This window comes from Chrysemys picta, chromosome 17 (assembly GCF_011386835.1).
Source record: "Chrysemys picta bellii isolate R12L10 chromosome 17, ASM1138683v2, whole genome shotgun sequence".
Classification (NCBI taxonomy): Eukaryota; Metazoa; Chordata; order Testudines; family Emydidae; genus Chrysemys; species Chrysemys picta.
The window spans coordinates 22,968,550-22,994,176 of NC_088807.1; the positions used below are offsets into that span (position 1 = coordinate 22,968,550).

The window sequence follows — 25,627 nt, forward strand, 5'->3', positions numbered from 1 at the left end:
TAGACACCACTGCCCTCCCAGAGCTGAGGGGAAGAACCCAGGAGTCCTGGCTCCCAGGCCCCCACTCTAACCACTAGACCCCACTCCCCTCCCAGATTCCCCCCCCTGCTCTAACCACTAGATCCCACTGCCTGCACAGAGCTGGGAAGAGAACCCAGTTGTTCCCCCTTCGCACTCAGACTAGTGTGACGAAGTGGGACTGTTCTTAATGTTTCCTCTGAATACTGTGTGGGTGCCTCAGTTTCCCCTATGCATTTCTTAAGTCTCTAGGTGGAAGGGTAAAGGCCAGTTTGCATAAATCACTGACACTCTAGCTCCTAGCAACAAATGACCGGGGCTCTTCCCCCCTGCAAGGAAATAGCTAAAGGTGAACAAAGAGATCAGGTGACCTTCTGGCCTGGGAAAAAGACAAAGCCCAGAGAGGAGGGGCTGGAGCGGGTTTCAGTTTGGAGCTACCTGGGGACTAGGAGTGAAGTGCAGACGTGGGTGTCTGGCTCGCTGGGCCCCAGAATGGACCCGGCGGAGGGGTCCCGTTCGCTGGCCCTACAAGCTCTGTTTTAGACCATGTTCCTGTCATCTAATAAACCTCTGTGTTACTGGCTGGCTGAGAGTCACGTCTGACTGCGAAGTGGGGGTGCAGGACTCTCTGGCTTCCCCAGGACCCCGCCTGGGCGGACTCGCAGTGGGAAGCGCACGGAGGGGCAGAGGATGCTGAATGCTCCCAGGAGAGACCCAGGAGGGTGAAGCCGTGTGAGCTTCTTGCCCTGAAAACAGTCTGCTCTGAGGGAGAGGAGGCTCCCCAAAGTCCTGACTGGCTTTGTGGGGAGCAGTTCCAGAGCATCGCCCGGCGACTCCGTGACAACTGGTCCAACAGTGTGGTCAGATTAATGGATTACACCCCCCCCCCCAGACACTGACACCCCCTGCCCCGTCCCCCAGATCTGGGAGGAAGGAGCCTGTTATGGGGAGGTAATCAGGCTGGGGAGAGGAACAAGGGAGAGGAGGGACCCAGCCGTTCTGCGCTGAAGGGCAGAGGGGGGTGAATCTGTGGATAGTTGGGGGGGGGCTGCCACCCCAACCCAAAGAGATGGAGAGCCCGGAGATGTGGGGGGGGGGGCAGTTGCTGACTCCTGGGTTCTCTCCACCGGGTTATATTTAATCGGAGCTTGACACAGACTCCTAGAGAGCGCCCCCTAGTGATCAGCCCTGCTGCCCAGCACCCCCTAGCGCTGCCCTGGGGCCATGGGGCCAGCCCTGCCTACCAGGGGAGAGCGTCCCCTCCCTGCAGCCCAGCGCCCCCTGCTGGTCCCCATTCCCCCCTCCCTGCAGCCCAGCGCCCCCTGCTGGTCCCCATTCCCCCCTCCCTGCAGCCCAGCACCCCCTGCTGGCCCCCATTCCCCCCTCCCTGCAGCCCAGCGCCCCCTGCTGGCCCCCCCTTCCCCCCTCCCTGCAGCCCAGTGCCCCCTAGCGCCGCCCTGGGGCCATTGGGCCTGCCCTGCCTGCCAGGGGACCCCCTCCCCCCATCTCCTCCCCCCCACGCCGCACAGGTGCTCAGAGCCCTGAGCAGGGCTGGGCATGGGGCCGGCCGCGCTCCGGGATGCTGGGGCCTCACCCTGAGCAGCAATGGATGGCATCCCGCCAGCAGTTCAGCCTGGCACGGCCCCGGCCCATTAGCCGTGTCGTTATCGCGCTCGGCATCAGGACGCAGTGTTAGCGACCGGCTGACTCAGCCGGCCGGGGGAAGGGAGGCCTGTCCGGCTGCTCCGGCTGTACCCAGCGCTGGGCCCACGCTGCACTGGGCGGAAAGGCGGGGGCCAGCAGGGGGCGCTCTCCCCTGGCAGGCAGGGCTGGGCCCAATGCCCCGGGGCAGTGCCAGGGGCACTGGGCTGCCGGGAAGTGCCAGGCCCAGCGGCGCCGGGGCTGAGAAGTGCCAGGCCCAGAGGCGCCGGGGCCGGAAGTGCCAGGCTCAGAGGCGCCGGGGCCGGGAAGTGCCAGGCCCAGCGGTGCCGGGGCCGGGAAGTGCCAGGCCCAGAGGCGCCGGGGCCGGGAAGTGCCAGGCTCAGAGGCGCCGAGTCCGGGAATTGCCAGGCCCAGCGGTGCCGGGGCCGGGAAGTGCCAGGCCTAGAGGCACCGGGGCCCGGAAGTGCCAGGTCCAGAGGCGCCGGGGCCAGGAAGTGCCAGGCTCAGAGCCGCCGGGGCCGGGAAGTGCCAGGCCCAGCGGCGCCGAGGCCGGGAAGTGCCAGGCCTAGAGGCGCCGGGGCCGGGAAGTGCCAGGCTCAGAGGCGCCGGGGCCCGGAAGTGCCAGGCCCAAAGGCGCCGGAGCCGGGAAGTGCCAGGCTCAGAGGCGCCGGGGCCGGGAAGTGCCAGGCTCAGAGGCGCCGGGGCCGGGAAGTGCCAGGTCCAGAGGCGCCGGGGCTGGGAAGTGCCAGGCTCAGAGGCGCCGGGGCCGGGAAGTGCCAGGCTCAGAGGCGCCGGGGCTGGGAAGTGCCAGGCCCAGAGGCGCCGGGGCCGGGAAGTGCCAGGCTCAGAGGCGCCGCGGCCGGGAAGTGCCAGGCCCAGAGGTGCCGAGGCCAGGAAGTGCCAGGTCCAGAGGCGCCGGGGCCAGGAAGTGCCAGGCTCAGAGGCGCCGGGGCCGGGAATTGCCAGGCTCAGAGGCGCCGAGGCCGGGAAGTGCCAGGCCCAGAGGCGCCGGGGCCGGGAAGTGCCAGGCCCAGAGGCGCCGGGGCCGGGAAGTGCCAGGCTCAGAGGCGCCGGGGCCGGGAATTGCCAGGCTCAGAGGCGCCGGGGCCGGGAATTGCCAGGCTCAGAGGCGCCGGGGCTGGGAATTGCCAGGCTCAGAGGCGCCGGGGCCGGGAAGTGCCAGGTCCAGAGGCGCCGAGGCCGGGAAGTGCCAGGCTCAGAGCCGCCGGGGCCGGGAATTGCCAGGCCCAAAGGCGCCGGGGCCGGGAAGTGCCAGGCCCAGAGGCGCCGGGGCCGGGAAGTGCCAGGCCCAGAGGCGCCGGGGCCGGGAAGTGCCAGGCTCAGAGCCGCCGGGGCCGGGAATTGCCAGGCTCAGAGGCGCCGGGGCCGGGAAGTGCCAGGCTCAGAGGCGCCGAGGCCGGGAAGTGCCAGGCCCAGAGGCGCCGGGGCCGGGAAGTGCCAGGCCCAGAGGCGCCGGGGCCGGGAAGTGCCAGGCTCAGAGGTGCCGGGGCTGGGAAGTGCCAGGCCCAGAGGCGCCGGGGCTGGGAAGTGCCAGGCCCAGAGACGCCGGGGCTGGGAAGTGCCAGGCCTGTTGGCACCGGGGCCGGGAAGGGCAAAGCCCAGATGCCAGACACGCCAAGGCACAAATTCAGCGCTGTCCCCACCCCCGGAGGCAGGGCTCCGATCCCCTCCCATCCTCCAGGGCGCAGCCGAGCCCAGCCGCTCCGAGCAGTGGAACCTGCTGGCAGTCGCGGGCTGGATCCGTCCTGCTGACAGGTGCGGCTGGGCTGGGTGGGAGCGATGGAAGGAGAGAGCCCAGGTGTGCGGTGGGAGAAGCGGTGTGGGGGGAGGGGGGACGAAGGCAGGGACAAAGGGTCCAGGGGAAGCGGGAACCGTCCTGCCCCACCCAACGAAGGGGGATCTCTGGGCTCAGGTGGTTGGAACAAGGGAATGAGAGAGGCGACTGGATCCTCGCTGAGAGGGGATAGAGAACCCAGGAGTCCTGGCTTCCAGCCCTCCCCTGCTCTAGCCACTAGACCCCACTCCCCTCCCAGAGAGAGAACCCCGGTGTCCGGGCTCCCAGCCCCTGGCCAGCCAAGGCAGCTTGTGTACCTCTCCCAGTGGCTGGCGAAGGATTAATAGGAAGGAAGAAATATCTGGGGTGGGAGTGGGGAGGAAAATTTGGCTCCCATCTGCCCCTTCTCACGCCCCCACCCCGTTCCCAGCCCAGGTGGTACAGTCCCATAGGGGAGGTTGGAGGGAGAGAGAATCCAGCTACAAATAGACCCATACGACCTTCCACCCTCTCTGGGGGGAGGGGAGTGGGGTCTAGTAGTTGGGGGGGGCTGGGAGGCAGGACTCCTGGGTTCTCTCCCTGGCTCTGGGAGGGGAGGGGGGGTCTAGAGGTTAGAAGTGGGGGCTGGGGGGTGATTCCCGGCTCTGGGGAGGGAGGGGGGGGGGCTGCTGAGGGGAGGGCTCAGTGCCTACCCGGGATTGTGTCAGGCTCGTCACGGACGCCAGCGTTTCTTTCACCCGGGAGGAATTTTCCTTATTTTCTTTTAATCTGATCTTATCTGAGACTGAACAGGAAATTCCCCCCTGCCCTTCCCTCACCCACCCCAGCCTGGCCACCCACCGTCCCGCCCCCTGCCCCCGGGCCTGTTGGGGTCCAAAGGGGACGACGCCACAAAGAAGTCCAGCACCACATCGACCCCCAACCCTGCCCTTAACCCACAGGAGCTGGGCGGGGAGCCCAGGGCTGGGCTGGCAGGGGGCTGCGGGTCGGGAGTGAGGGGCACCGGCAGGGCTGGGTTGGCAGGGGCTGTGGGTCGGCAGTGAGGGGCACCGGCAGGGCTGGGCTGACAGGGGCTGCGGGTCGGCAGTGAGGGGCACCGGCAGGGCTGGGTTGGCAGGAGGCTGCGGGTCGGCAGTGAGGGGCACCGGCAGGGCTGGGTTGGCAGGGGCTGCGGGTCGGCAGTGAGGGGCACCGGCAGGGCTGGGTTGGCAGGGGCTGCGGGTCGGCAGTGAGGGGCACCGGCAGGGCTGGGCTGACAGGGGCTGCGGGTCGGGAGTGAGGGGCACCGGCAGGGCTGGGTTAGCAGGGGCTGTGGGTCGGCAGTGAGGGGCACCGGCAGGGCTGGGTTGGCAGGGGCTGCGGGTCGGCAGTGAGGGGCACCGGCAGGGCTGGGCTGACAGGGGCTGCGGGTCGGGAGTGAGGGGCACCGGCAGGGCTGGGTTGGCAGGGGGCTGCGGGTCGGCAGTGAGGGGCACCGGCAGGGCTGGGCTGACAGGGGCTGCGGGTCGGCAGTGAGGGGCACCGGCAGGGCTGGGTTGGCAGGAGGCTGCGGGTCGGCAGTGAGGGGCACCGGCAGGGCTGGGCTGACAGGGGCTGCGGGTCGGGAGTGAGGGGCACCGGCGGGGCTGGGTTGGCAGGGGGCTGTGGGTCGGCAGTGAGGGGCACCGGCAGGGCTGGGTTGGCAGGGGCTGCGGGTCGGCAGTGAGGGGCACCGGCAGGGCTGGGCTGACAGGGGCTGCGGGTCGGGAGTGAGGGGCACCGGCAGGGCTGGGTTGGCAGGGGGCTGCGGGTCGGCAGTGAGGGGCACCGGCAGGGCTGGGCTGACAGGGGCTGCGGGTCGGCAGTGAGGGGCACCGGCAGGGCTGGGTTAAGGCAGGGGCTGTGGGTCGGCAGTGAGGGGCACCGGCAGGGCTGGGTTAGCAGGGGCTGCGGGTCGGCAGTGAGGGGCACCGGCAGGGCTGGGCTGACAGGGGCTGCGGGTCGGCAGTGAGGGGCACCGGCAGGGCTGGGCTAGCAGGGGCTGTGGGTCGGCAGTGAGGGGCACCGGCAGGGCTGGGTTAGCAGGGGCTGCGGGTCGGCAGTGAGGGGCACCGGCAGGGTGGAGGGGAAAACAATGTTGCTCTGACTGTTCTTGCCTGGCCCGGTGTCGGCTGGCGGCTGAAGGGGCGGATCCGGGGTCAAGGGGCTGCGGGGCTGCGGCCCCCCAGAAACTGAGTGACTCTGCTCCCCTCCCCCGACATACTGCTGGAGCTGGGGTCCCCTGGCCCCTCGGCTGCGCTGTGGGGTCATTGGCCCTGGGAGACCCTCTCCCATCTCCTCGAACCATCCCTCCCATTCCTCCCCACTCCACTCACCACCCGCCCCCCCTGCTCCTTCTCTCCCCAGGCTGGGACCTCCTTCCCTCATCACTGCTGGGAGCCATGACTGCCCCGGACTCCTGGGTCCCCTTCCGGCTGGTCCTTCAGCTCAGCCTCTACCTGCTGACCATCATGACCCTCTCCACCTTCCTCCACCTAAGCAGCCGGTTCCCCTCCGCATGGCAGCGGCTCCCCTCCCCGAACACAACAAAGGGGTCCCCAGCTACGTCCCCCACCACAACGCCCCCAACAGAGCGGGGCATGTGGACCGTGAACTCCATCGGGCGCCTGGGGAACCAGATGGGGGAATACGCCACCCTCTACGCCCTGGCCAAGATGAACGGGCGCCAGGCCTACATCCTCCCGGAGATGCACCGGCAGCTGGCGCCGCTCTTCCGCATCACCCTGCCCGTGGTCTCCAGCGACGTGGTCCGGAGCGTCCGGTGGAGGAATTACGGGCTCCACGACTGGATGTCGGAGGAGTACAGGCACATCAAGGGGAAATACGTCCGGCTGACGGGCTACCCCTGCTCCTGGACCTTCTACCACCACCTCCGGCAGGAGATCCTCCAGGAATTCTCCTTCCACGACCACGTCAAGGAGGAGGCCAACCAGTACCTGGCCGGGCTGCGTGGGCAGCGCCGGAACGTGACCTACGTGGGCGTCCACGTCCGGAGGGGGGATTACGTCCGGGTGATGCCACAGATCTGGAAGGGGGTGGTGGCGGACAAGGCCTACCTGGAGAAGGCCATGGGCTACTTCCGGGACAAGTACAAGGAGCCGGTCTTTGTGGTGACCAGCAACGGGATGGAGTGGTGCCGGGAGAACATCAACGCCTCGCAGGGGGATGTGTATTTCTCAGGGGACGGGAAGGAGTCGTCGCCGGGGAGGGACTTTGCTCTCTTGGCCCATTGCAACCATACGATCATGACCATCGGGACCTTCGGCATTTGGGTCGGCTACCTGGTCGGTGGGGAGACTGTCTACTTGGCCAACTACACCCTGCCCGATTCCCCCTTCCTCCGGCTCTTCAAGCCTGAGGCCGCCTTCCTGCCCGAGTGGATTGGGATCAACGCCGATCTCTCCCCACTGCGGGGTGGGACATAGGGGCAGATAGGATCCAGCCTGCAGGCCACCAGCAGGATCAGTGGGCCAGCCCCCAGCTGGGGTAGGCAGTCCTGGGGAGTTTAGGGGGCATCAGCATGGACCTTGGTCAAGCACGGGGGGGAGGGGAGAATCAAGACAATGTGGGTTGGTTCTGCCAACCTTCTCCTAGGAGTCACCAAATGGGTCCATCATGAGGTTGAATGGTTAAAACTTGCTCCTCGGCCAGCTCTTTTAAAACTCTTGGCTGTAAGTTATTTGGACCTGCTGATTTTAAGATGTCTCACTTTGATAGCTGCTGTTCAGCCACCTCCTGAGATAGGAGCAGAATGGAAAGAGCATTATCGTCACCATCTGATATGGCATCATCTGTTTTTTCCTCCCAAACACAAAACAAAAATATTTATTGAACAATTCTGCCTTTTCTGCATTATTGATAATTCTACCATTTCCATCTAAAATGGACCAATAGCATTGTCAGGATTCCTTTTGTTCCTAATATACATTAAAAAAACCCAGCCTCCTTATTGTCCTCAACACTGCAGGCCATAGAATGTTCTGTGTGTCCCTTTGCTTCCCTTATCAATTTTCTACCACCCCTATCTTCTGGTTTATATGCTGTCCATTTCCCCCATCCTTCCATTTGTTATTGCTGCTTTCACTTCCCCTCTAAACCAGATCAGTCTGTGACCAGTATGGCCTTCCTCCTCAAGTGTGGAATAGTGGCTATCTGGGCACCTAGTCAGGTGTTTGGTAAACAATCCCCAATCAATAGCCACATGGGTCTGATTAAATTCTTCCTCCAGGCTGCTTCGGTTCCTAATTCTTTTCAGCTTGGTGAAACTGACCCTTTGGAAAAAGCAGAGAAGGCTGGGCGCCAGGACTCCTGGGTTCTACCCCCGGCTGAGTGGGGCAGGTTCAGCAGGGCTCTGTGGGTGGGCACATTCTTGGGCTATAAACTGGCCCCAGTGTGTGCGTGGCACAGGGCTGTAAAGCCAGAACTGCTAGGCAAAGGATGGGCTTTTACAAGCAACAATAAAATCGGACTCACAAGGCCCCGCCCTTCCGCCAGCACCCCACTGAATACTGCCCTTCCCTGTCTGCCAAGGAGAGAACCCAGGAGTCCTGGCTCCCGGCTCCCCCCCTCCCCCACTGTAAGCACTTGCTCTTGGGCCAGGAGGAATGGGGGGGGGGCAGGTGGAGCCCAACCCTGGGGGGAATTTACCTCCACCCCCCATGGGATTGATACACAGTTCTGCAGCTGTGACCCATTAGCGCCCTCCTCCCACCTGGAAGAACGCAGGCGTCCAGTCTCCCTCTGCCTTGGCAGGGCCAACCCTGAGCCCCAAGGGCTTGGGGGTGGTGGGGGTGGCTGAATCTGGGGGGGGGAGCAGAGTGGGGGGGATCTCTCTGTCTATCACCAACACAAGCCACGTGGGAGGTTTGGGGCCAGCCAGGCAGGAAGGCGAGCCCCCCCCACCCCCCCGCCCGTTTGTAACGCCCAGGCTCTGTGGCTGCCATGGGCCCCATGCTGGAGCAGGGGAGGCCAGGGGAAGGGACACCGTCTCTAACCACTCAACCCAGCTGCCGAGCGGCGGCCAATCCACCCCGGCTGGGGGCCCCTCCTCCAGGTTTCGTGGCCTCTGCAAACTTGATCTGTGAGGCTTGAATATTTTCTTCCGCATCATTGACATGAACGAGCTCAGAGTCCAGAACCGACCCCTGCGGGACCCGCCCCCCGGAAACGCACCCCCTCCCCGCCCCCGCTCGAAGGCGCGTCTTCATGTGCAGGTGCATTCTGAGACCTATCAGTTGGGCGGCTGTGACTCCATTTAACACGCTCATTTCCTAGCATGCCTGTTAATCAGTCACCAGCTCTCGCGCCTTGCCGACGTCGACAGATGTGACACCAACCCTGTGACCTTCCTCCACTGAACGTGCGACCACAGCGAAAGAGGCTGGCAAGTTAGTGTGACGGGGTCTAGTTTCCATAATCCCACGCTGGTGAACGATGGCGCCCTCCTTTCATTCTTGATCAATCGAGTCCCGTATCAGCCGCCCCATTATCTTCCCCGGGATCGAGGTCAGGCTGACAGGCCCATAATTACTCGGGTCGTCCCATTTACCCGTTTTAAAACTTGGCACAACGTGAGCTTTCTTCTGGACCTGCTGCAGGACAAAATCAACAATGCCATCAATTCCTTAGCCAGCTCTTTTCAAACTCTTCCATGCCTATCACTGCGCCCTGCTGATATTAAAATGACTCACTCTTGTAGCTGCTGTTTGACATCCACCTGAGCAACTAGTGGAATGGAAAGTGTGTTATCATCATATGCTATGACAACGTCATCTGTTTTTTTCCCCAGACACAGAACTATTTATTGAAAAATTCTACCTTGTCTGCAGTATTGAAAATTCTACCATTTCCATCTAAACGAGATCAATACCATTCTCAGGATTCTTTTTTGTTCCTAATATACATTTAAAAAAAAATATGGTATGGTCTTTAACTCTGCTTGCCACAGATGTCTCCTTGTGTCCCTTTGCTTCCCTTATCAATTTTCTACAATCCCTAGTTTTTGATTTATATATTACTATCTACTGCCCCTTTCTTCCATTTGTTATTTATTATTTTTATAGCTGGCTTTCCTTCACTTCACTTCTAATCCTGACTCACGGCTCCCCTGTTCTAACAGTTCAACCTAGGAACAAGATGGCCCCTTTTGAGGAATCCTAGGAGAAAGTTGGCAGAAGGGAGCCAGGTTGTCTTGACCCCACCCCATGCCTGACCAACATCTACTCCGATACACCCTGAACTCTCCAGCGCCCTCTTCCCTCACTGATGGCTGGCCCCCTATCCCTCCGGGTCCTGTTGATAGCCTGTGGGCCGGGTCTTTTCTGCCTCTGTGTCCCATTCAGCAGCGGGGAGAGATCGGTGTCAATCCCGATCCACTTGGGCAGGAAGGCTGCCGAAGGCTTGAGGAACCACTGGTAGGGGGAATCGGGGAGCATGTAGTTGGCCAAATAGATGGTCTAACCCCCCAACCAGGTAGCTGGCCCAGATGCTGAAGCTCCAGATGGTCATGATCATGTGGTTGCAATGGACCAAGAAAGCGAAATACCTCCCCGGCGACAACCCTTCCTGTCCCCCGAGAAATACACGTCCCCCCGCGAGGCGTCGATGTTCTCCCGGCACCACTCCATCCCGTTGCTGGTCACCACGAAGACCGGCTCCTGGTACTTGTCCCGGAAGTAGCCCATGGCCTTCTCCAGGTAGGCCTTGTCCGCCACCACCCCCTTCCAGACCTGGGGCATCAACCGGATGTAATCCCCCCTCCGGATGTGGACGCCCACGTAGGTCACGTTCTGGCGCTGCCCACGCAGCCCAGCCAGGTACCGGTTGGCCTCCTCCTTCATGTGGTCGTGGAAGGAGAATTCCTGGAGGATCTCCTGCCGGAGGTGGTGGTAGAAGGTCCAGGAGCAGGGGTAGCCCGTCAGCCAGACGTATTTCCCCTCGATGTGCCTGTACCCCTCCGACATCCAGTTGTGGAGCGCGCAATTCCTCCACGGGATGCTCTGGACCATGTCACTGGAGAGCACGGGCAGGGTGATGCGGAAGAGCGGCGCCAGCTGCCGGTGCATCTCCGGGAGGATGTAGGCCTGGTGCCCGTTCATCTTGGCCAGGACGTAGAGGGTGGCGTATTCCCCCATCTGGTTCCCCGGGCGCCCAGCGGAGTTCACAGTCCACATGCCCTGCTCCGTGGTGGGGCAGGATGGGAGACATGGCTGGGGGCGGCCCCATGGCATTGAAGGAGGGGAGCCTCCGTCCTTGGGCAGGAAACCAGACCCTCCAGTGGAGGAATATGGAAAGGGTCATGATGGCCAGCAGGAAGATGGAGAGCCAGAGGGGCGGTCAGAAGGCGACCCAGGAGACCAGGGCAGTCATGGCCGAGTTGAGGGAAGGAGGTTTCGGCCTGGGGAGAGATGGGGTGGGGAGAAGCCGGGGATCAGCACAGGAGGGGTCTTCCAGGCCTGAGTCCTGCTGTTCCCAGGGTCCCAACTCAGCTGCCTCTGCGTCCCCCGATCCCAGCTCTGCCGGTGCCCCTCACTCCCGACCCCGACCCGCAGCCCTCTCCAAGCCCAGCCCTGGGTCAGTGCAGGAGCTGGAGTTCAAGGCCGAGGGGCAATTTCCGCTTCCTTTACGGATCAAAGCAGAGGAAAAGCAAACCCTAAAAATTCCTCCTTGGAGTCAGGACAATCACTGGGGCCCAGATGACCCTGACAAGGGTTGGGCGAGTCCCAGCCCTGCTGCTCCCACCACTACAGCCCACTCCCCTCCCAGGGCCGGGGGAGAACCCAGGAGTCCTGGCTCCCAGCCCCCCTGTTCTAACCACTAGACCCCACTCCCCTCCCAGGGCCGGGGGAGAACCCAGGAGTCCTGGCTCCCAGCCCCCCTGTTCTAACCACTAGACCCCACTCCCCTCCCAGAGCCGGGGGGAGAACCCAGGAGTCCTGGTTCCCAGCCCCCCTGTTCTAACCACTAGACACCACTCCCCTCCCAGAGCCGGGGGGAGAACCCAGGAGTCCTGGCTCCCAGCCAGGCTAGTGTCTCTATCTCGTCCCTTCCAGCTAGTATAAGAGTCTGGTCAGAAACAGGCCTCGACCAGCCCACCTAGGGCAGGAAAAGGGTCGTGGGGGTCGATCACAGGGGCTGGGAGCCAGGACTCCTGGGTTCTCTCCCTGGCTCTGGGAGGGAGTGGGGGCTAGTGATTACAGCATCCCCCCCACCAACCACCCCCAGATTAGGGCTCGTTCCCGGGACACGGAGGGGGCAGGAGGGGTCCCCAGTGCCCCGTCTCCCCCACCCCTGGGTGCTTCCCAGCCGCCGGCCGGCCCACACCTGGCCCCAGGAAGGAGCCAGCCCCGGGAGGCCAGCGGGTTGCACGGGTCCGGACTGAGGCGGCTGGTGGTGGCTGCGCCCGGGCTGGGCGGGAGGGGACCCGCCACAGGCTGGGGAGTGCCTGTGAGTCCCTGCCCCCGGGGGGGGACTGGGGAGAGGCCGGATGGGACCAGGTGCCAGGAGAGGCCGGATGGGACCGGGTGCCAGGGATTGGCTTCAAGCCTCTGCACTGCCCCCCATGTCCCTACTTATGGGGCAGGGGCAGTAGCTGAAACCCGGAGCCCCCCAGGTAGCCCAGCGCCCCCTGCTGGAGCTTGGTAGCTCTGCAGGACAGGGACAACAGCCGGCTCCTGCAGTCGTCGTCCCCCCCCCCCCGCCAGAACCCAGGCGTCCGGGCTCCCAGCTCCCCCCACCGGCTCTCGGGACACACACAGTCGCTTTTAGAAAAATCTTTATTCCAACCATGTTTTTTTCCCGTAAAAAGGGGATTTTCTCCCCCCCCAACACAAACACGCCCAGCCGAGCTCCTCCCCCTCCCGCAAGGCCCCACCCCCAGAGGGGGGCTGGGAACCCCCTCAGACCCCACCCTCCCTTCCCCAGAGCTTTTCACCCTGTGCCCCTAGCACCAATCCACCCCTCCATCCTGGGTCAGCTGTGGGGGTAGCCCGGGGGGGTGCAGGTGGGTCACTCCACATTTCCAGTCCCCACCCCTCCTCCAGCGCAGAGCCCCCCCGCCCCGGAGATACAGGTATAACAGCGTTAGCGCCCCCCCTCCCCACCTGGAAGAACCCAGGCGTCCGGCCACCCTCTGCCTTGGCAGGGCCAACCCTGAGCCCCAAGGGGGCTGTGGGGAGCAGGGGCGGCTGAACTGAAGGCGGGGGAATCTCTCTATCACCAACACAAGCCCGGGCTCTGCAGACCCCATGGGGGAGGGGGGCAGGGAAAGGGGGCGCTGCACCCTGGCAGGGGGTGGGGTTGCCTGGATGCTTCAGAAATGGCTTCGCCTCCCTCCCCCAGTGAGGTAGGTAAGTGTGAAACCCATTTTTCAGATGGGGAAACTGAGGCACAGAGGTGACGTGACTGGACCCAGGAGTCCTGCCTCCCGCCCCCCCCCTTTCCCCTCACACGCCACTCCATTCCCACAACTGCAGACTGAACCCGGGAGTCCTGGCTCTCAGCCCTTCCCCCTCAATCACTAGACCCCACTCCCCTCCCACAGCTGGGGCCAGAACCCAGGAGTCCTGGCTCCCCCATCCCCATCGTCTACTGACCCCACTATCCTTCGGACCCAGCTCCTGGCCCCTCACTACAGAGAACCCTAAACACTACGTCATGCACCAACCAGGGTGGGGGGCGTTCAGAAGCCCCCTTTAACCAGCCTGGGGTCACTCCCCCCCCCCCCCCAAGCCAGTCAGGGAGCAAGGAACAACAAGGACTGAGAATCAAGGGGTCCAACAGCCAGGGCTTGTTAGAAATTAATCCCTTCAGGGGCCCCCCCAGATCAGCCCCCAGGCTCAAAATTCACCAGCTGGGCCTCAGGGACGAAAACTGATACAATCGCAAACGATCAATGGGGTCAGGCCAGGCCCCTTCTTCTGGGGGGCTGTGGGGGAGCCGCCTGGGCCTCCCCCAATGGGGGAAAGGTTTTTTTTATCAAACACGATTCTCCCCTCACCCCCTGACTCCGGCAGCTGGGGATCTGAGGGAGAAAAAAACACAGAACTAGCACCAGAGACGGGGGGGGGGGGGGGGGGGAGAACTGGCCCTTCCAATCTAAACACAAGGGACACCTCTGAGGTGAGAACTGGGGGATCAAACCGACTCCCTAACCAGATCAAGTAACAAACTCACCACCCTGTACAGCCCAGGGGGGAACCCAGGCGTCCTGGGCCAGGCAGCATCCGAACGCCACCCTGTGCCCCCGCCGCGGGGCTGGCCTGCAAAGGGCTAAGGATGCTGGGGAGACCGGGGCCGTGGGATTTGGAGGTGCCCTGTGTGCAGCCCCCCAGCTATAGGGGGTGCACGGGGATGCCAGGCTGTGGGCTGGTGCCCCTCCCCTGGGTATCTGGCCCAGGCCCCACCGAAAGCCTTAGCCAAGGTCTGGGTGTTGTACACGGCCGGTGGCAGGACGGGAACAGACCTGTGCCCCACGGCCTGGGGAGCAGGTGGGGGGCAGTGCCCCCATCCTGAAGTCAAGCCAGTGCCCACTCTGGGGCCAGACCTGGGCTAGTGCCCCCTAGAGGGGAAAGGCCCCACGTCCCAGCAGCCTGTTTGCATCCACGCCCCTTATCAGGCCCGGGGTCTCCTGTCAAACTGACTATAAATAACCCCCAAGGGTCCCGGTTAAACCAGTCGCCAGCAGACCCCCGGGCCCCCTGGCGTGGGAGGAGCTCCGGAAAAGCTCTGTCCAATGGGGTAGGTGGGCGGCGGCTCAGTGCAATCCTGTTGGGCGGGGGGGGGTGGGGGGTGTCAGCCTGGTGTGGAGGGAGCTGGGCCCCTCCACCTCAGGCCGACTCCTCGCCGGAGGCCACGTCGAGGTCGATAGAGCCGTGGCTCACCACCAGCCGCAGGCGTTTCGGGGGGGCGAAGGGGTGAAAGGTCACCGTCCGTTTGGGCTCCTCCTGCTCCGCCCGACGCGGCCTCACTGGCTCCAGGCGGACGTGGGCGTAGAGGGAGAGCTTGGGGTCGTCACTGCCTGGGGGCGCCTTGCTGGGTGGCCGCCGGCGGCTCAGGGTGGGGGGGCGGGGCCTGGCGGGGGGCGGGGCCTTGGCCTGCTGCCGGGCCATACTCCTGGTCCGACAGACCAGCTGGCTGGGGGGCTGAGGAGCAGGGGCCCGGAGCTCCAGATCTCCACCAGGGGGCCCCGAGTCCCCGTCCCGGAGCTGTGTGTCCCTAGCGCACAGCTCCAGAGCTCCACCAGGGGGCCCCGAGTCCCCGGCCCGGAGCTCCAGAGCTCCACCAGGGGGCCCCGAGTCCCCGGCCCGGAGCTCCAGAGCTCCACCAGGGGGCCCCGAGTCCCCGGCCCGGAGCTCCAGAGCTCCACCAGGGGGCCCCGAGTCCCCGGCCCGGAGCTCCAGAGCTCCACCAGGGGGCCCCGAGTCCCCGGCCCGGAGCTGTGTGTCCCTAGCGCACAGCTCCAGAACTCCACCAGGGGGCCCCGAGTCCCTGGCCCGGAGCTGTGTGTCCCTAGCGCACAGCTTCAGAGCTCCACTAGGGGGCCCCGTGACCCCAGCCCGGAGCTCCAGAACTCCACCCGAGGGCCTCGCGCACGGCCGAGTCTCTTCCAGGCCCCGTCTGGGGCAGCTCCCGGCGGCTCTGACCCCGTGCAGCTCCCCAGCCAGGGGGGATTCCGCCCCAGAGCCCTGCCCGGCCAGTCCCCTCGGCAGCCTGCCCCCCAGCTCCATGTGGGTCGGGCCGGGCGGCGTGGGCCGCGGGGCACCCAGGCCGGCGGTCGTGCAGCAGCTGTCGTCCCGCTGCGCCCGGCGGCGTCTGCGCAGGGAGCGACGGAGGACGACGGTGCCAGCTGGTGCAGGACCCGGCTGCCCGGCCCCGGGGCGCCACCACGGCAGGGTGACCCAGAGCGGCTTCCGCAGTCGGCAGCCGGCTCCCCCCGCGGCCCGGCAGGCCACGCAGTCGTGCAGGGAGATCCGCAGGTCCTTCACCAGGCCGGCGCCCAGAGCCGCGAGAGAGGAGGCCGGCCCATGGCACAGAGCTTGGAGCCGGGAAGCTGCAAGAGGACAGAGAAACGGACGTCAGTCAAAGGCGCCGGGACGTGGCCCTTCTGGCTGGCATGAGGGTATCCAGGGCCCTCTTGCCCGGCACTGGGATACAGTCCCCCTCCCGCCGAGCTCCCCCAGGCCGGGGCTCCTACCGCGGTCACGCTCCCTCCTGCGCCGGGCCCTGCGCCGCCGCCTCATGCTCTGTTGCTGCACCTGTTTGGAGACCCGCCCCTTCCAGCGCTGCAGCCGCCCGTCCGTCTCCCGGAGCAGGTATTTCTTCTGGGCTGAGGTAGATTGCAAGGGGTCCTTCTTCCGCAGCCGGAAGGCACCTTCCCCCTTCCTGAGGGAACAGAGACCTTGCAGACTGGAACCCAGGAGTCCTGGCTCCCAGCCCCCTGCTCTAGCCACTAGACCCCACTCCCCTCCCAGAGCTGGGACAGAACCCAGGAGTCCTGGCTCCCATCCCCCACTGCTCTCACCACTAGACCCCACTCCCCTCCCAGAGCCGGGACAGAACCCAGGAGTCCTGGCTCCCACCAGGCTCCACTCCCATTTCAGAGCCAGGGATAGAACCCAGGAGTCCTGGCTCCCAGCTCCCACTGCTCTCACCACTAGACCCCACTCCCCTCCCAGAGCCGGGACAGAACCCAGGAGTCCTGGCTCCCACCAGGCTCCACTCCCATTTCAGAGCCAGGGATAGAACCCAGGAGTCCTGGCTCCCAGCTCCCACTGCTCTCACCACTAGACCCCACTCCCCTCCCAGAGCCGGGACAGAACCCAGGAGTCCTGGCTCCCACCAGGCCCCACTCCCATTTCAGAGCCAGGGATAGAACCCAGGAGTCCTGGCTCCCAGCTCCCATCGCTCTCCCCACTAGACCCCCCTCCCCTCCCAGAGCTGGGACAGAACCCAGGAGTCCTGGCTCCCAGCTCCCACTGCTCTCACCACTAGACCCCACTCCCCTCCCAGAGCCGGGACAGAACCCAGGAGTCCTGGCTCCCACCAGGCCCCACTCCCATTTCAGAGCCAGGGATAGAACCCAGGAGTCCTGGCTCCCAGCTCCCATCGCTCTCCCCACTAGACCCCCCTCCCCTCCCAGAGCTGGGACAGAACCCAGGAGTCCTGGCTCCCAGCTCCCACTGCTCTCACCACTAGACCCCACTCCCCTCCCAGAGCCGGGACAGAACCCAGGAGTCCTGGCTCCCACCAGGCCCCACTCCCATTTCAGAGCCAGGGATAGAACCCAGGAGTCCTGGCTCCCAGCTCCCACCGCTCTCCCCACTAGACCCCACTCCCCTCCCAGAGCCGGGAGGGAACCCAGGAGTCCGGGCTCCCAGCTCCCCAGCCCCCCCACCTCTCACAGGTGCGGCATTCGCACAGCTCGTTGTTTTCCCCGAAGAAGCCGTCGCCATAGAAGCAGGTGATCTCGTCCTCCGGCTCGATGTCCCTGAGAACCTTGACGCAGGCCGTGTTCCCCTCCGTCGGGACGAACTGAGGGGACAGGGGGTGTCAGCCAGGGCCCCGCTGGGAGACGGGGCGCAGACACGCCCACGGGATGGGGGGGGGGTCCCTCCCTGGCCAGGAGTGCACAGCGCCTGTCAGCGCAACCCCCAACCCCCCCACAGCATCGCTGATCTCCCCCCATGCCCCCACAGCATCGCTGATCTCCCCCCATGCCCCCCACAGCATCGCTGATCTCCCCCCATGCCCCCACAGCATCGCTGATCTCCCCCCATGCCCCCAGCGGCTCCTAGCAGGGGTCTCAAAGTCCTTGGCTAATCTACCCTAAGCCCCAATTTACAGAGGGGCGGGCACTTCCCCTTGCACCTCCCTTCCCCGAGGTCTCACATTCAGTGGGGGAGAGCCCAGGGGTCCTGGCTCCCAGCGCCTCCTGCTCTGATCCACTAGACCCCACTCCCCTCCCAGAGCCGGGGAGAGAACCCAGGAGTCCTGGCTCCCAGCACCTCCTGCTCTGATCCACTAGACCCCACTCCCCTCCCAGAGCCGGGGAGAGCCCAGGGGTCCTGGCTCCCAGCGCCTCCTGCTCTGATCCACTAGACCCCACTCCCCTCCCAGAGCCGGGGAGAGCCCAGGGGTCCTGGCTCCCAGCGCCTCCTGCTCTGATCCACTAGACCCCACTCCCCTCCCAGAGCCGGGGAGAGAACCCAGGAGTCCTGGCTCCCAGCGCCTCCTGCTCTGATCCACTAGACCCCACTCCCCTCCCAGAGCCGGGGAGAGCCCAGGGGTCCTGGCTCCCAGCGCCTCCTGCTCTGATCCACTAGACCCCACTCCCCTCCCAGAGCCGGGGAGAGCCCAGGGGTCCTGGCTCCCAGCGCCTCCTGCTCTGATCCACTAGACCCCACTCCCCTCCCAGAGCCGGGGAGAGAACCCAGGAGTCCTGGCTCCCAGCGCCTCCTGCTCTGATCCACTAGACCCCACTCCCCTCCCAGAGCCGGGGACAGAACCCAGGAGTCCTGGCTCCCAGTCCCCCCATGTTCTAACCCGTGATTTTCTGCGGCCCACGAGCCCCTCACAGCCCCCCCCGCTCTCCCCCAGGGTTTACCAGAGCGGCTCCGGCCGGACGTGCACCGGGAGCAGGGCAGGCTCCCTGCCTGCCCCGCCCCGCTCCCGGAAGAGGCTGGACGTGGGGAAGGGGGGGCGGAGGGGCTGTGTGTGGTTGTTGCTTCAGGCAGCGCCCCCAGCAGCTCCTATTGGCCGGGAACGGGGAACCGCGGCCAATGGGAGCTGCTGGATGCGGTGCCTCAAGCAACAGAAACACACAGCCCCTCTGCCCCCCCTTCCCCACCTTGCAGCCTCTTGTGGGGGCAGGGCAGACAGGCAGGGAGCCTGCCCTGCCCCCCGGTACGCGCCGGCCCAGATCCTGCCCCCCGAACCCCTCCTGCAGCCGAACCCCCTGCCCTGAGCCCCCTGCTGCACCCTGCACCCCGACCCCCTGCTTCACACCGCACCCCTCCTGCACCCCGACCCCCTGGCTCACCCCACACCGCTCCTGCATGCCAACCCACTGCCCTGAACCCCCTGCCGCACCCTGCACCCCAACCCACTGCCCTGAACCCCCTGCCGCACCCTGCACCCCAACCCACTGCCCTGAGCCCCCTGCTGCACCCCTCCTGCGCCCTGACCCCCTACCATACCCTGCACCCCTCTTGCACCCTGCCCCCTGCCGCACCCTGACCCCTGCCTCACCCCACACCCTTCCTGCACCCTAACCCCCTGCCTCACCCCGCACCCCTCCTGCACCCCACACCCCAACTCCCTGCCCTGAGCCCCCACCATACCCCACACCACTTCTGCACCCCCTGGGGGCAGGGAGGGGGCAGAGTTGGGGTGGGGATTTCAAGGAAGGGGTTGGAACGGGGGCAGGGAAGGGGTGGGAAGAGGCGGGGCAGGGGCGGGGCCTCATGGAAGGGGTGGAGTGGGAGCGAGGCCGAGGACAGCGTGGGGGAGGGGGCGGTGAGTAATGCGGCCCTTGGGCCAATGTACTAGTCCTCATGGTCATTTGAGTTTGAGACCCCCTGCTCTAACCACTATACCCCACTCCCCTCCCCTCCCGGAGCCAGGACGGACCCCCAGGCAGCCGGCCTTACCTTGCAGTTCGGCCTGCAGTCTGGCGGGTTCCACGGGGGGACAAGAGGAGACACAAGAGAGAGAAGCCAGAGAAGAGGGTCAGACCCCTACGACTCCCCCACGCTCAGAGCAGATCCCCACAGAGCCCCCAACACCCTGGGGCGAGATAACCACAGGCTGCTGCTACAGAGAGCGGCTGAAGCCAGAAGGGGTGGTACACGTCCTGCCCCTCTAGGGGGCGCCGCCTCCCACCTAGCCCCAGGGCACAGACTGGGACATGGGGCCTTTCCCCTCTAGGGGGCGCCGGCTCCCATCTGGCCCTAGGGCAGGGACTGGCTGGCTCAGGGAATGGGGTGCGGGGCCTGTCCCCTCTAGGGGACACCGGCTCCCACCCAGCCCTGGCCAGCACCTAGAAGGTGGAGAACAGACTCATCCTGCCAGTGTCAGAGCAGGGGCTCTGTGACCCGCACAGCACCGAGACCAAGGGGAAGTGGGGGGGGGCAGGGAGACAGACCCCACATCTGCCCCCCAGACGGGACCCTGCTGCGCAGGTGGAGGGAGGCTAGTGTCTGTGCAGATCTCAACGAGAACACGGGGCTGCAGGTCGGGAGCAGGGGGCCCGGCCGGGCCGGGGAGGACCCCAGGGCTGTGCTGGCCGGGTTGGGAGCAGGGGGCCAGGCCTGGGCTGGCCGGGAGTGGGGGGCCCAGCCGGGCGAGGAGCCCAGGGCTGGCCTGGCCGGGTTGGGAGCGGGGGGGCCCGGCCGGGCTGGGGGAGGAGCCCCCCCGCACCGTGGTTGATGAAGGCGGCGGGGCCCAGCCAGAGCTGGGCGCATTGCTTGCGCGTGGAATACATGATGCTGAAGTCGTTCTCCCCGGCCCGTAGCAGGCTCTCGTCCGCCTCCGTCAGCTCCGCGATGCAGCCCACCAGCAGCTCCAGTTTGTCGTTCTTCCCCCTGCCGGGCATTGGGGGACGAGTCAGGGGGGCTGCCCAGCCTTCCGCACGGCCCCCACGCCGGGCGCTACGGGCTCGGGGCTGCTCAGACGGGGACCCCTCTGGGGTGGGGTGTGGGGGCTGGGTATACGGGGACCCCTCGCCCAGCGCTGGGCTGCGACCCCTCTGGGGTGGGGCGCGGGGGCTGGGTATACGGGGACCCCTTGCCCTGCCATGGCCATTCTGGGGTGGGGCGCGGGGGTTGGTTATTCGGGGACCTCTTGCCCGGCGCTGGGACGTGGCCCCTCTGGGGTGAGGTGCGGGGGCTGGTTATTCAGGGACCCCTTGCCCTGCCGTGGCCATTCTGGGGTGGGGAAGGGGGCTGGTTATTTGGGGACCCCTCGCGCATGGGGGTGGGGTGAGTTGAGGACCCCGTACCAGGACTTTGTGGACACCACCTGGGCGCCGTTGGTCTCCAGGGAGTACCGGCTACACGGCTGGATCGCGAAGCCGCTCTCTGGGAGGAAGATGCGGAGGTAGCGGAGTATCTGGGGAGAGAGAATTCAAGAGGAACCATGAACCAGGGTGAGAACCCAGGAGTCCTGGCTCCCAGCTCCCCCGCCCTGCTCTAACCACTGGCCCCCACCCCGAGCCAGGACAGGACCCGGGACTCACGTGGGTTTTGAGCGCCGTCTCCTGCTGGCGGCTGCGGCTCTTGAAGTAGGGGCCGGCCCATTCGCCCAGCAGGAGGGCGCGGTAGGCGGCGTCCAGGTCCCGGCGCCGGCGAAACGCCTCCACCGCCTCCCGCAGGTGGTGCTGCCTCCGGATGGCGGGGAGCGGACTGGGGGGAGGGAGAGAACTGGGGTGCTACAGAGTCCTGACCATGGTCCCCACACCCCACCCCAGTGCCCCTCACTCCCGACCCGCAGCCCCCTGCCAGCCCAGCCCCGGGCAACCCCCAGCCCTGCCGGTGCCCCTCACTCCCGACCCGCAGCCCCCTGCCAGCCCAGCCCCGGGCAACCCCCAGCCCTGCCAATGCCCCTCACTCCCGACCCGCAGCCCCCCGCTAGCCCAGCCCTGAACCCCCCCAGCCCTGCCGGTGCCCCTCACTCCCGACCCGCAGACCCTGCTAGCCCAACCCTGCCCCCCCAGCCCTGCCGGTGCCCCTCACTCCCGACCCGCAGCCCCTGCTAGCCCGGCCCAGCTCTGGCTTAAGTGCAGTATAGGCAGGGGGAGGGCACTGAGGGAGCAATATGGCCCTGGGCGTTTTTTTAGAGTCCTGCCCACTGCTCCCCACTATAGGCCCAGAGGGTGCGTGCGGGGGGGAGGGGGGAGCAATTTCCCCTTTGCTTCAGTTCAGCTCCAATGCAAAGCAAATAAGGAACAATTCCTGGAGCCGGAGGAATGGCTGGGAAGGGACCGTGGTATCCGGATAGGGGCTGTACCGAGCCCCACCCTCCCCACCCCCAGCCACTAGGCCCCACTCCCCTCCCAGAGCCCTGGAGATAAGGTGACCAGACGGCTTGTTTTTAAAGGGACAGTCCCGTATTTTACCCTCCTGCAGCTGTCCCGACTTCTTCTTAAAAACGGGCAAATTGTCCGGTCGTTTCTGTCCCCCCCCCGATGAGTACTGGCCGGATCCCTGCTCGCCAGCCGCCTCCCAACAGCAGTGAGCAGCGACGGGCCGACGACGGGGGTGGGTGTGCAAGGCTGGTAACGGGGCAAAGATGCAGCGTGTGGGGCCAGCCACTCCCCTGCTGGTCCATCAGCGCAGACCCCGCAGCGCCGGCTCCTGGCCAGCAGTGCCCTGCCCCCAGGGAGAAGGGGCTGCTCCGTCCCCTGGGCACCTCCCCTGCTGAGCCCCCCCTCTGGCCGGGGTCACTGAGGCCCCTGCAGTCAGGTTCCCTGGGCCCTGGGGCACAATGCAGCCTTAGGGCTTAACCCCTTCCTGCCCGCGCGGTAGCTGGGGGACAGGAGGTGGCTGGGTTATGTGGGTGGCCAGCAGCAGCCTGGGGGTGTTCGCTGCCTTTCCACACCGTGCGGGCAGGAAGGGACAAGCTGCTTCCATCCCTGGGGGAGAGGGGGAGAGATGAGCTCAGCAAAGACACAGGCCAGGTCAGCCCTTCCCGTCCCGCTCCTCCCCGGTGGCTGGAAGCAGCTCCCGTCCCTTCCCTCCCAGACAGGGCCGAGAGGCTGCTACTGGCCACATTCTGGTGTGGACCCTGGCAGAAATCTGGGGAGGGGGACATGTGACCCTGTGTCTCCCGCCCACAGACACATGTTGCCTCGGGAAGACACGGCGCCGGGTACCAGGGGAGGCAGGTCCGTCCCCAGGGGTCCAGCCAGGCATGGAGGGTGGAGAGCGCTGGGCAGGGAGGTTCGGGTTGGTCAGTTACCCCCTCCCTGTGTGAGAGAGGGGTACGTGTGTGTGTAACCTCTCCCTGTGGGGAGGGATAGGGGGGTGTGTGTGTGTGTGTCACCCCTCCCCATGTGAACCCTAAAGCCTTAAAGATAAGAAGGTAAATACAAAGAATCCAGCTACGCAGAATTTCTTATTAACAGGGGCTCAGTCAACTTGATGTTAATTTGAATGTTTGTACTGCGTAGCTCTGATTGATTGTCATTGAACTCACTTGAATACGAGTAACTTTACCAGGTGTCCCATATTCAGCATAGGGAAATATGGTCACCCTACGTGGAATGAACCCAGGAGTCCTGGTTCCCAGTCCCCTCCCCCCCCGCTCTAACCACTAGACCCCACTGCCCTCCCAGAGCTGAGGGGAAGAACCCAGGAGTCCTGGCTCCCAACCCCCCCTGCTCTAACCACTAGACCCCACTCCCCTCCCAGATTCCCCCCCGATCTAACCACTAGACCCCACTGCCCTCCCAGAGCTGGGGGGAAGAACCCAGGAGTCCTGGCTCCCAGCCTCCCTGCTCTAACCACTAGACCCCACTGCCTGCACAGAGCTGGGAAGAGAACCCAGGAGTCCAGTTGTTCCCCCTTCGCACTCAGACTAGTGTGACGAAGTGGGACTGTTCTTAATGTTTCCTCTGAATACTGTGTGGGTGCCTCAGTTTCCCCTATGCATTTCTTAAGTCTCTAGGTGGAAGGGTAAAGGCCAGTGTGCATAAATCACTGACACTCTATCTCCTAGCAACAAATGGCCGGGACCCTTCCCCCCTGCAAGGAAATAGCTAAAGGTGAACAAAGAGATCAGGTGACCTTCTGGCCTGGGAAAGAGACAAAGGCCAGAGAGGAGGGGCTGGAGGGGGTTTCAGTTTGGAGCTACCTGGGGACGAGGAGTGAAGTGCAGACGTGGGTGTCTGGCTCTCTGAACCCCATAATGGACCCGGCCGAGGGGTCCCATTCACCGCTGTACCTACAAGCTCTGTTTTAGACCATGTCCCTGTCATCTAATAAACCTCTGTGTTACTGGCTGGCTGAGAGTCACGTCTGACTGCGAAGTGGGGGTGCAGGACTCTCTGGCTTCCCCAGGACCCCGCCGGGGCGGACTCGCTGTGGGAAGCGCACGGAGGGGCATATGCTGAATGCTCCCAGGAGAGACCCAGGAGGTGAAGCCGTGTGAGCTTCTTGCCCTGAAGATGGTCTGCTCCGAGGGAGAGGAGGCTCCCCAAAGTCCTGACTGGCTTTGTGGGGAGCAGTTCCAGAGCATCGCCCGGCGACTCCGTGACAACTGGTCCAACAGTGTGGTCAGATTAATGAATTACCCCCCCCCCCAGACACTGACACCCCCCGCCCCGTCCCCCAGATCTGGGAGGAAGGAGCCTGTTATGGGGAGGTAATCAGGCTGGGGAGAGGAACAAGGGAGAGGAGGGACCCAGCCGTTCTGCGCTGAAGGGCAGAGGGGGGTGAATCTGTGGATAGATGGGGGGGGGCTGCCACCCCAACCCAAAGAGATGGGGAGCCTGGAGATGGGGGGGGGGGGGCAGTTGCTGGCTCCTCGGTTCTCTCCACCGGGTTATATTTAATCAGAGCTTGACACAGACTCCTAGAGAGCGCCCCCTAGTGATCAGCCCTGCTGCCCAGCACCCCCTAGCGCTGCCCTGGGGCCATGGGGCCAGCCCTGCCTGCCAGGGGAGAGCGTCCCCTCCCTGCAGCCCAGCGCCCCCTGCTGGTCCCCCGCCCCCTCCCTGCAGCCCAGCGCCCCCTGCTGGCCCCCCACCCCCCTCCCTGCAGCCCAGCGCCCCCTGCTGGCCCCCACCCCCCTCCCTGCAGCCCAGCGCCCCCTGCTGGCCCCCACCCCCCTCCCTGCAGCCCAGTGCCCCCTAGCGCCGCCCTGGGGCCATGGGGCCAGCCCTGCCTGCCAGGGGACCCCCTCCCCCCATCTCCTCCCCCCCACGCCGCACAGGTGCTCAGAGCCCTGAGCAGGGCTGGGCATGGGGCCGGCCGCGCTCCGGGATGCTGGGGCCTCACCCTGAGCAGCAATGGATGGCATCCCGCCAGCAGTTCAGCCTGGCACGGCCCCGGCCCATTAGCCGTGTCGTTATCGCGCTCGGCATCAGGACGCAGTGTTAGCGACCGGCTGACTCAGCCGGCCGGGGGAAGGGAGGCCTGTCCGGCTGCTCCGGCTGTACCCAGCGCTGGGCCCACGCTGCACTGGGCGGAAAGGCGGGGGCCAGCAGGGGGCGCTCTCCCCTGACAGGCAGGGCTGGGCCCAATGCCCCGGGGCAATGCCAGGGGCACTGGGCTGCCGGGAAGTGCCAGGCCCAGAGGCGCCAAGGCCGGGAAGTGCCAGGCCCAGAGGCGCCAAGGCCGGGAAGTGCCAGGCCCAGAGGCGCCGGGGCCGGGAATTGCCAGGCCTAGAGGTGCCGGGGCCGGGAAGTGCCAGGCCCAGAGGCGCCGGGGCCGGGAAGTGCCAGGCCCAGAGGCGCCGGGGCCGGGAAGTGCCAGGCCCAGAGGCGCCGGGGCCGGGAATTGCCAGGCCTAGAGGCGCCGGGGCCGGGAAGTGCCAGGCTCAGAGGCGCCGGGGCCGGGAAGTGCCAGGCTCAGAGGCGCCGGGGCCGGGAAGTGCCAGGCCCAGAGGCGCCGGGGCCGGGAAGTGCCAGGCCCAGAGGCGCCAAGGCCGGGAAGTGCCAGGCCCAGAGGCGCCGGGGCCGGGAAGTGCCAGGCTCAGAGGCGCCGGGGCCGGGAATTGCCAGGCCCAAAGGCGCCGGGGCCGGGAAGTGCCAGGCCCAGAGGCGCCGGGGCCGGGAAGTGCCAGGCTCAGAGCCGCCGGGGCCGGGAAGTGCCAGGCCCAGCGGTGCCGGGGCCGGGAAGTGCCAGGCCCAGAGGCGCCGAGGCCAGGAATTGCCAGGCTCAGAGGCGCCGGGGCCGGGAAGTGCCAGGCTCAGAGGCGCCGGGGCCGGGAAGTGCCAGGCTCAGAGGCGCCGGGGCCGGGAAGTGCCAGGCTCAGAGGCGCCGAGGCCAGGAATTGCCAGGCTCAGAGGCGCCGGGGCCGGGAAGTGCCAGGCTCAGAGGCGCCGGGGCCGGGAAGTGCCAGGCCCAGAGGCGCCGAGGCCAGGAATTGCCAGGCTCAGAGGCGCCGGGGCCGGGA

At 65.8% G+C, this 25,627-nt stretch overlaps 2 protein-coding genes and 1 pseudogene across 2 annotated transcripts; 1 reads left to right on the forward strand and 2 right to left on the reverse strand.

The window, feature by feature from the left end:
• Positions 1-3,430: 3,430 nt before the first annotated feature.
• On the forward strand, positions 3,431-7,336 carry LOC101931943 (galactoside alpha-(1,2)-fucosyltransferase 2-like). The gene is made up of 2 exons (XM_008176919.4): positions 3,431-3,499; positions 5,861-7,336. Exons 1-2 carry the CDS (start codon positions 3,481-3,483, stop codon positions 6,937-6,939), a joined length of 1,098 nt encoding a protein of 365 aa, XP_008175141.2. The 5' UTR covers positions 3,431-3,480; the 3' UTR covers positions 6,940-7,336.
• Positions 7,337-7,411: 75 nt separating this feature from the next.
• LOC135976362 (galactoside alpha-(1,2)-fucosyltransferase 2-like) lies at positions 7,412-14,156 on the reverse strand (annotated as a pseudogene).
• A 149-nt stretch (positions 14,157-14,305) lies between these two features.
• On the reverse strand, positions 14,306-24,593 carry LOC135976222 (histone-lysine N-methyltransferase KMT5C-like). The gene is made up of 8 exons (XM_065570973.1): positions 24,508-24,593; positions 20,748-20,931; positions 20,511-20,620; positions 19,931-20,094; positions 19,162-19,181; positions 16,908-17,044; positions 15,708-15,895; positions 14,306-15,563 (listed from the first exon to the last, which is right to left on the reverse strand). The coding sequence occupies exons 1-8, from the start codon at positions 24,591-24,593 to the stop codon at positions 14,341-14,343; spliced, it is 2,112 nt and encodes a 703-aa protein (XP_065427045.1). The 3' UTR covers positions 14,306-14,340.
• Positions 24,594-25,627: the final 1,034 nt, after the last annotated feature.

Coding starts and splice junctions, on each gene's coding strand:
- LOC135976222 (XM_065570973.1), bottom strand. CDS start 24,593: ATGCCGAGCGCGATAACGACACGGCTAATGGGCCGGGGCCGTGCCAGG. Junction 17,045..19,161: donor ACTGCAGGCCGAACTGCAAG/GTAAGGCCGGCT, acceptor CTGTCCCCTCAG/TTCGTCCCGACGGAGGGGAA. Junction 15,896..16,907: donor GAATGCCGCACCTGTGAGAG/GTGGGGGGGCTG, acceptor CTGTTCCCTCAG/GAAGGGGGAAGGTGCCTTCC.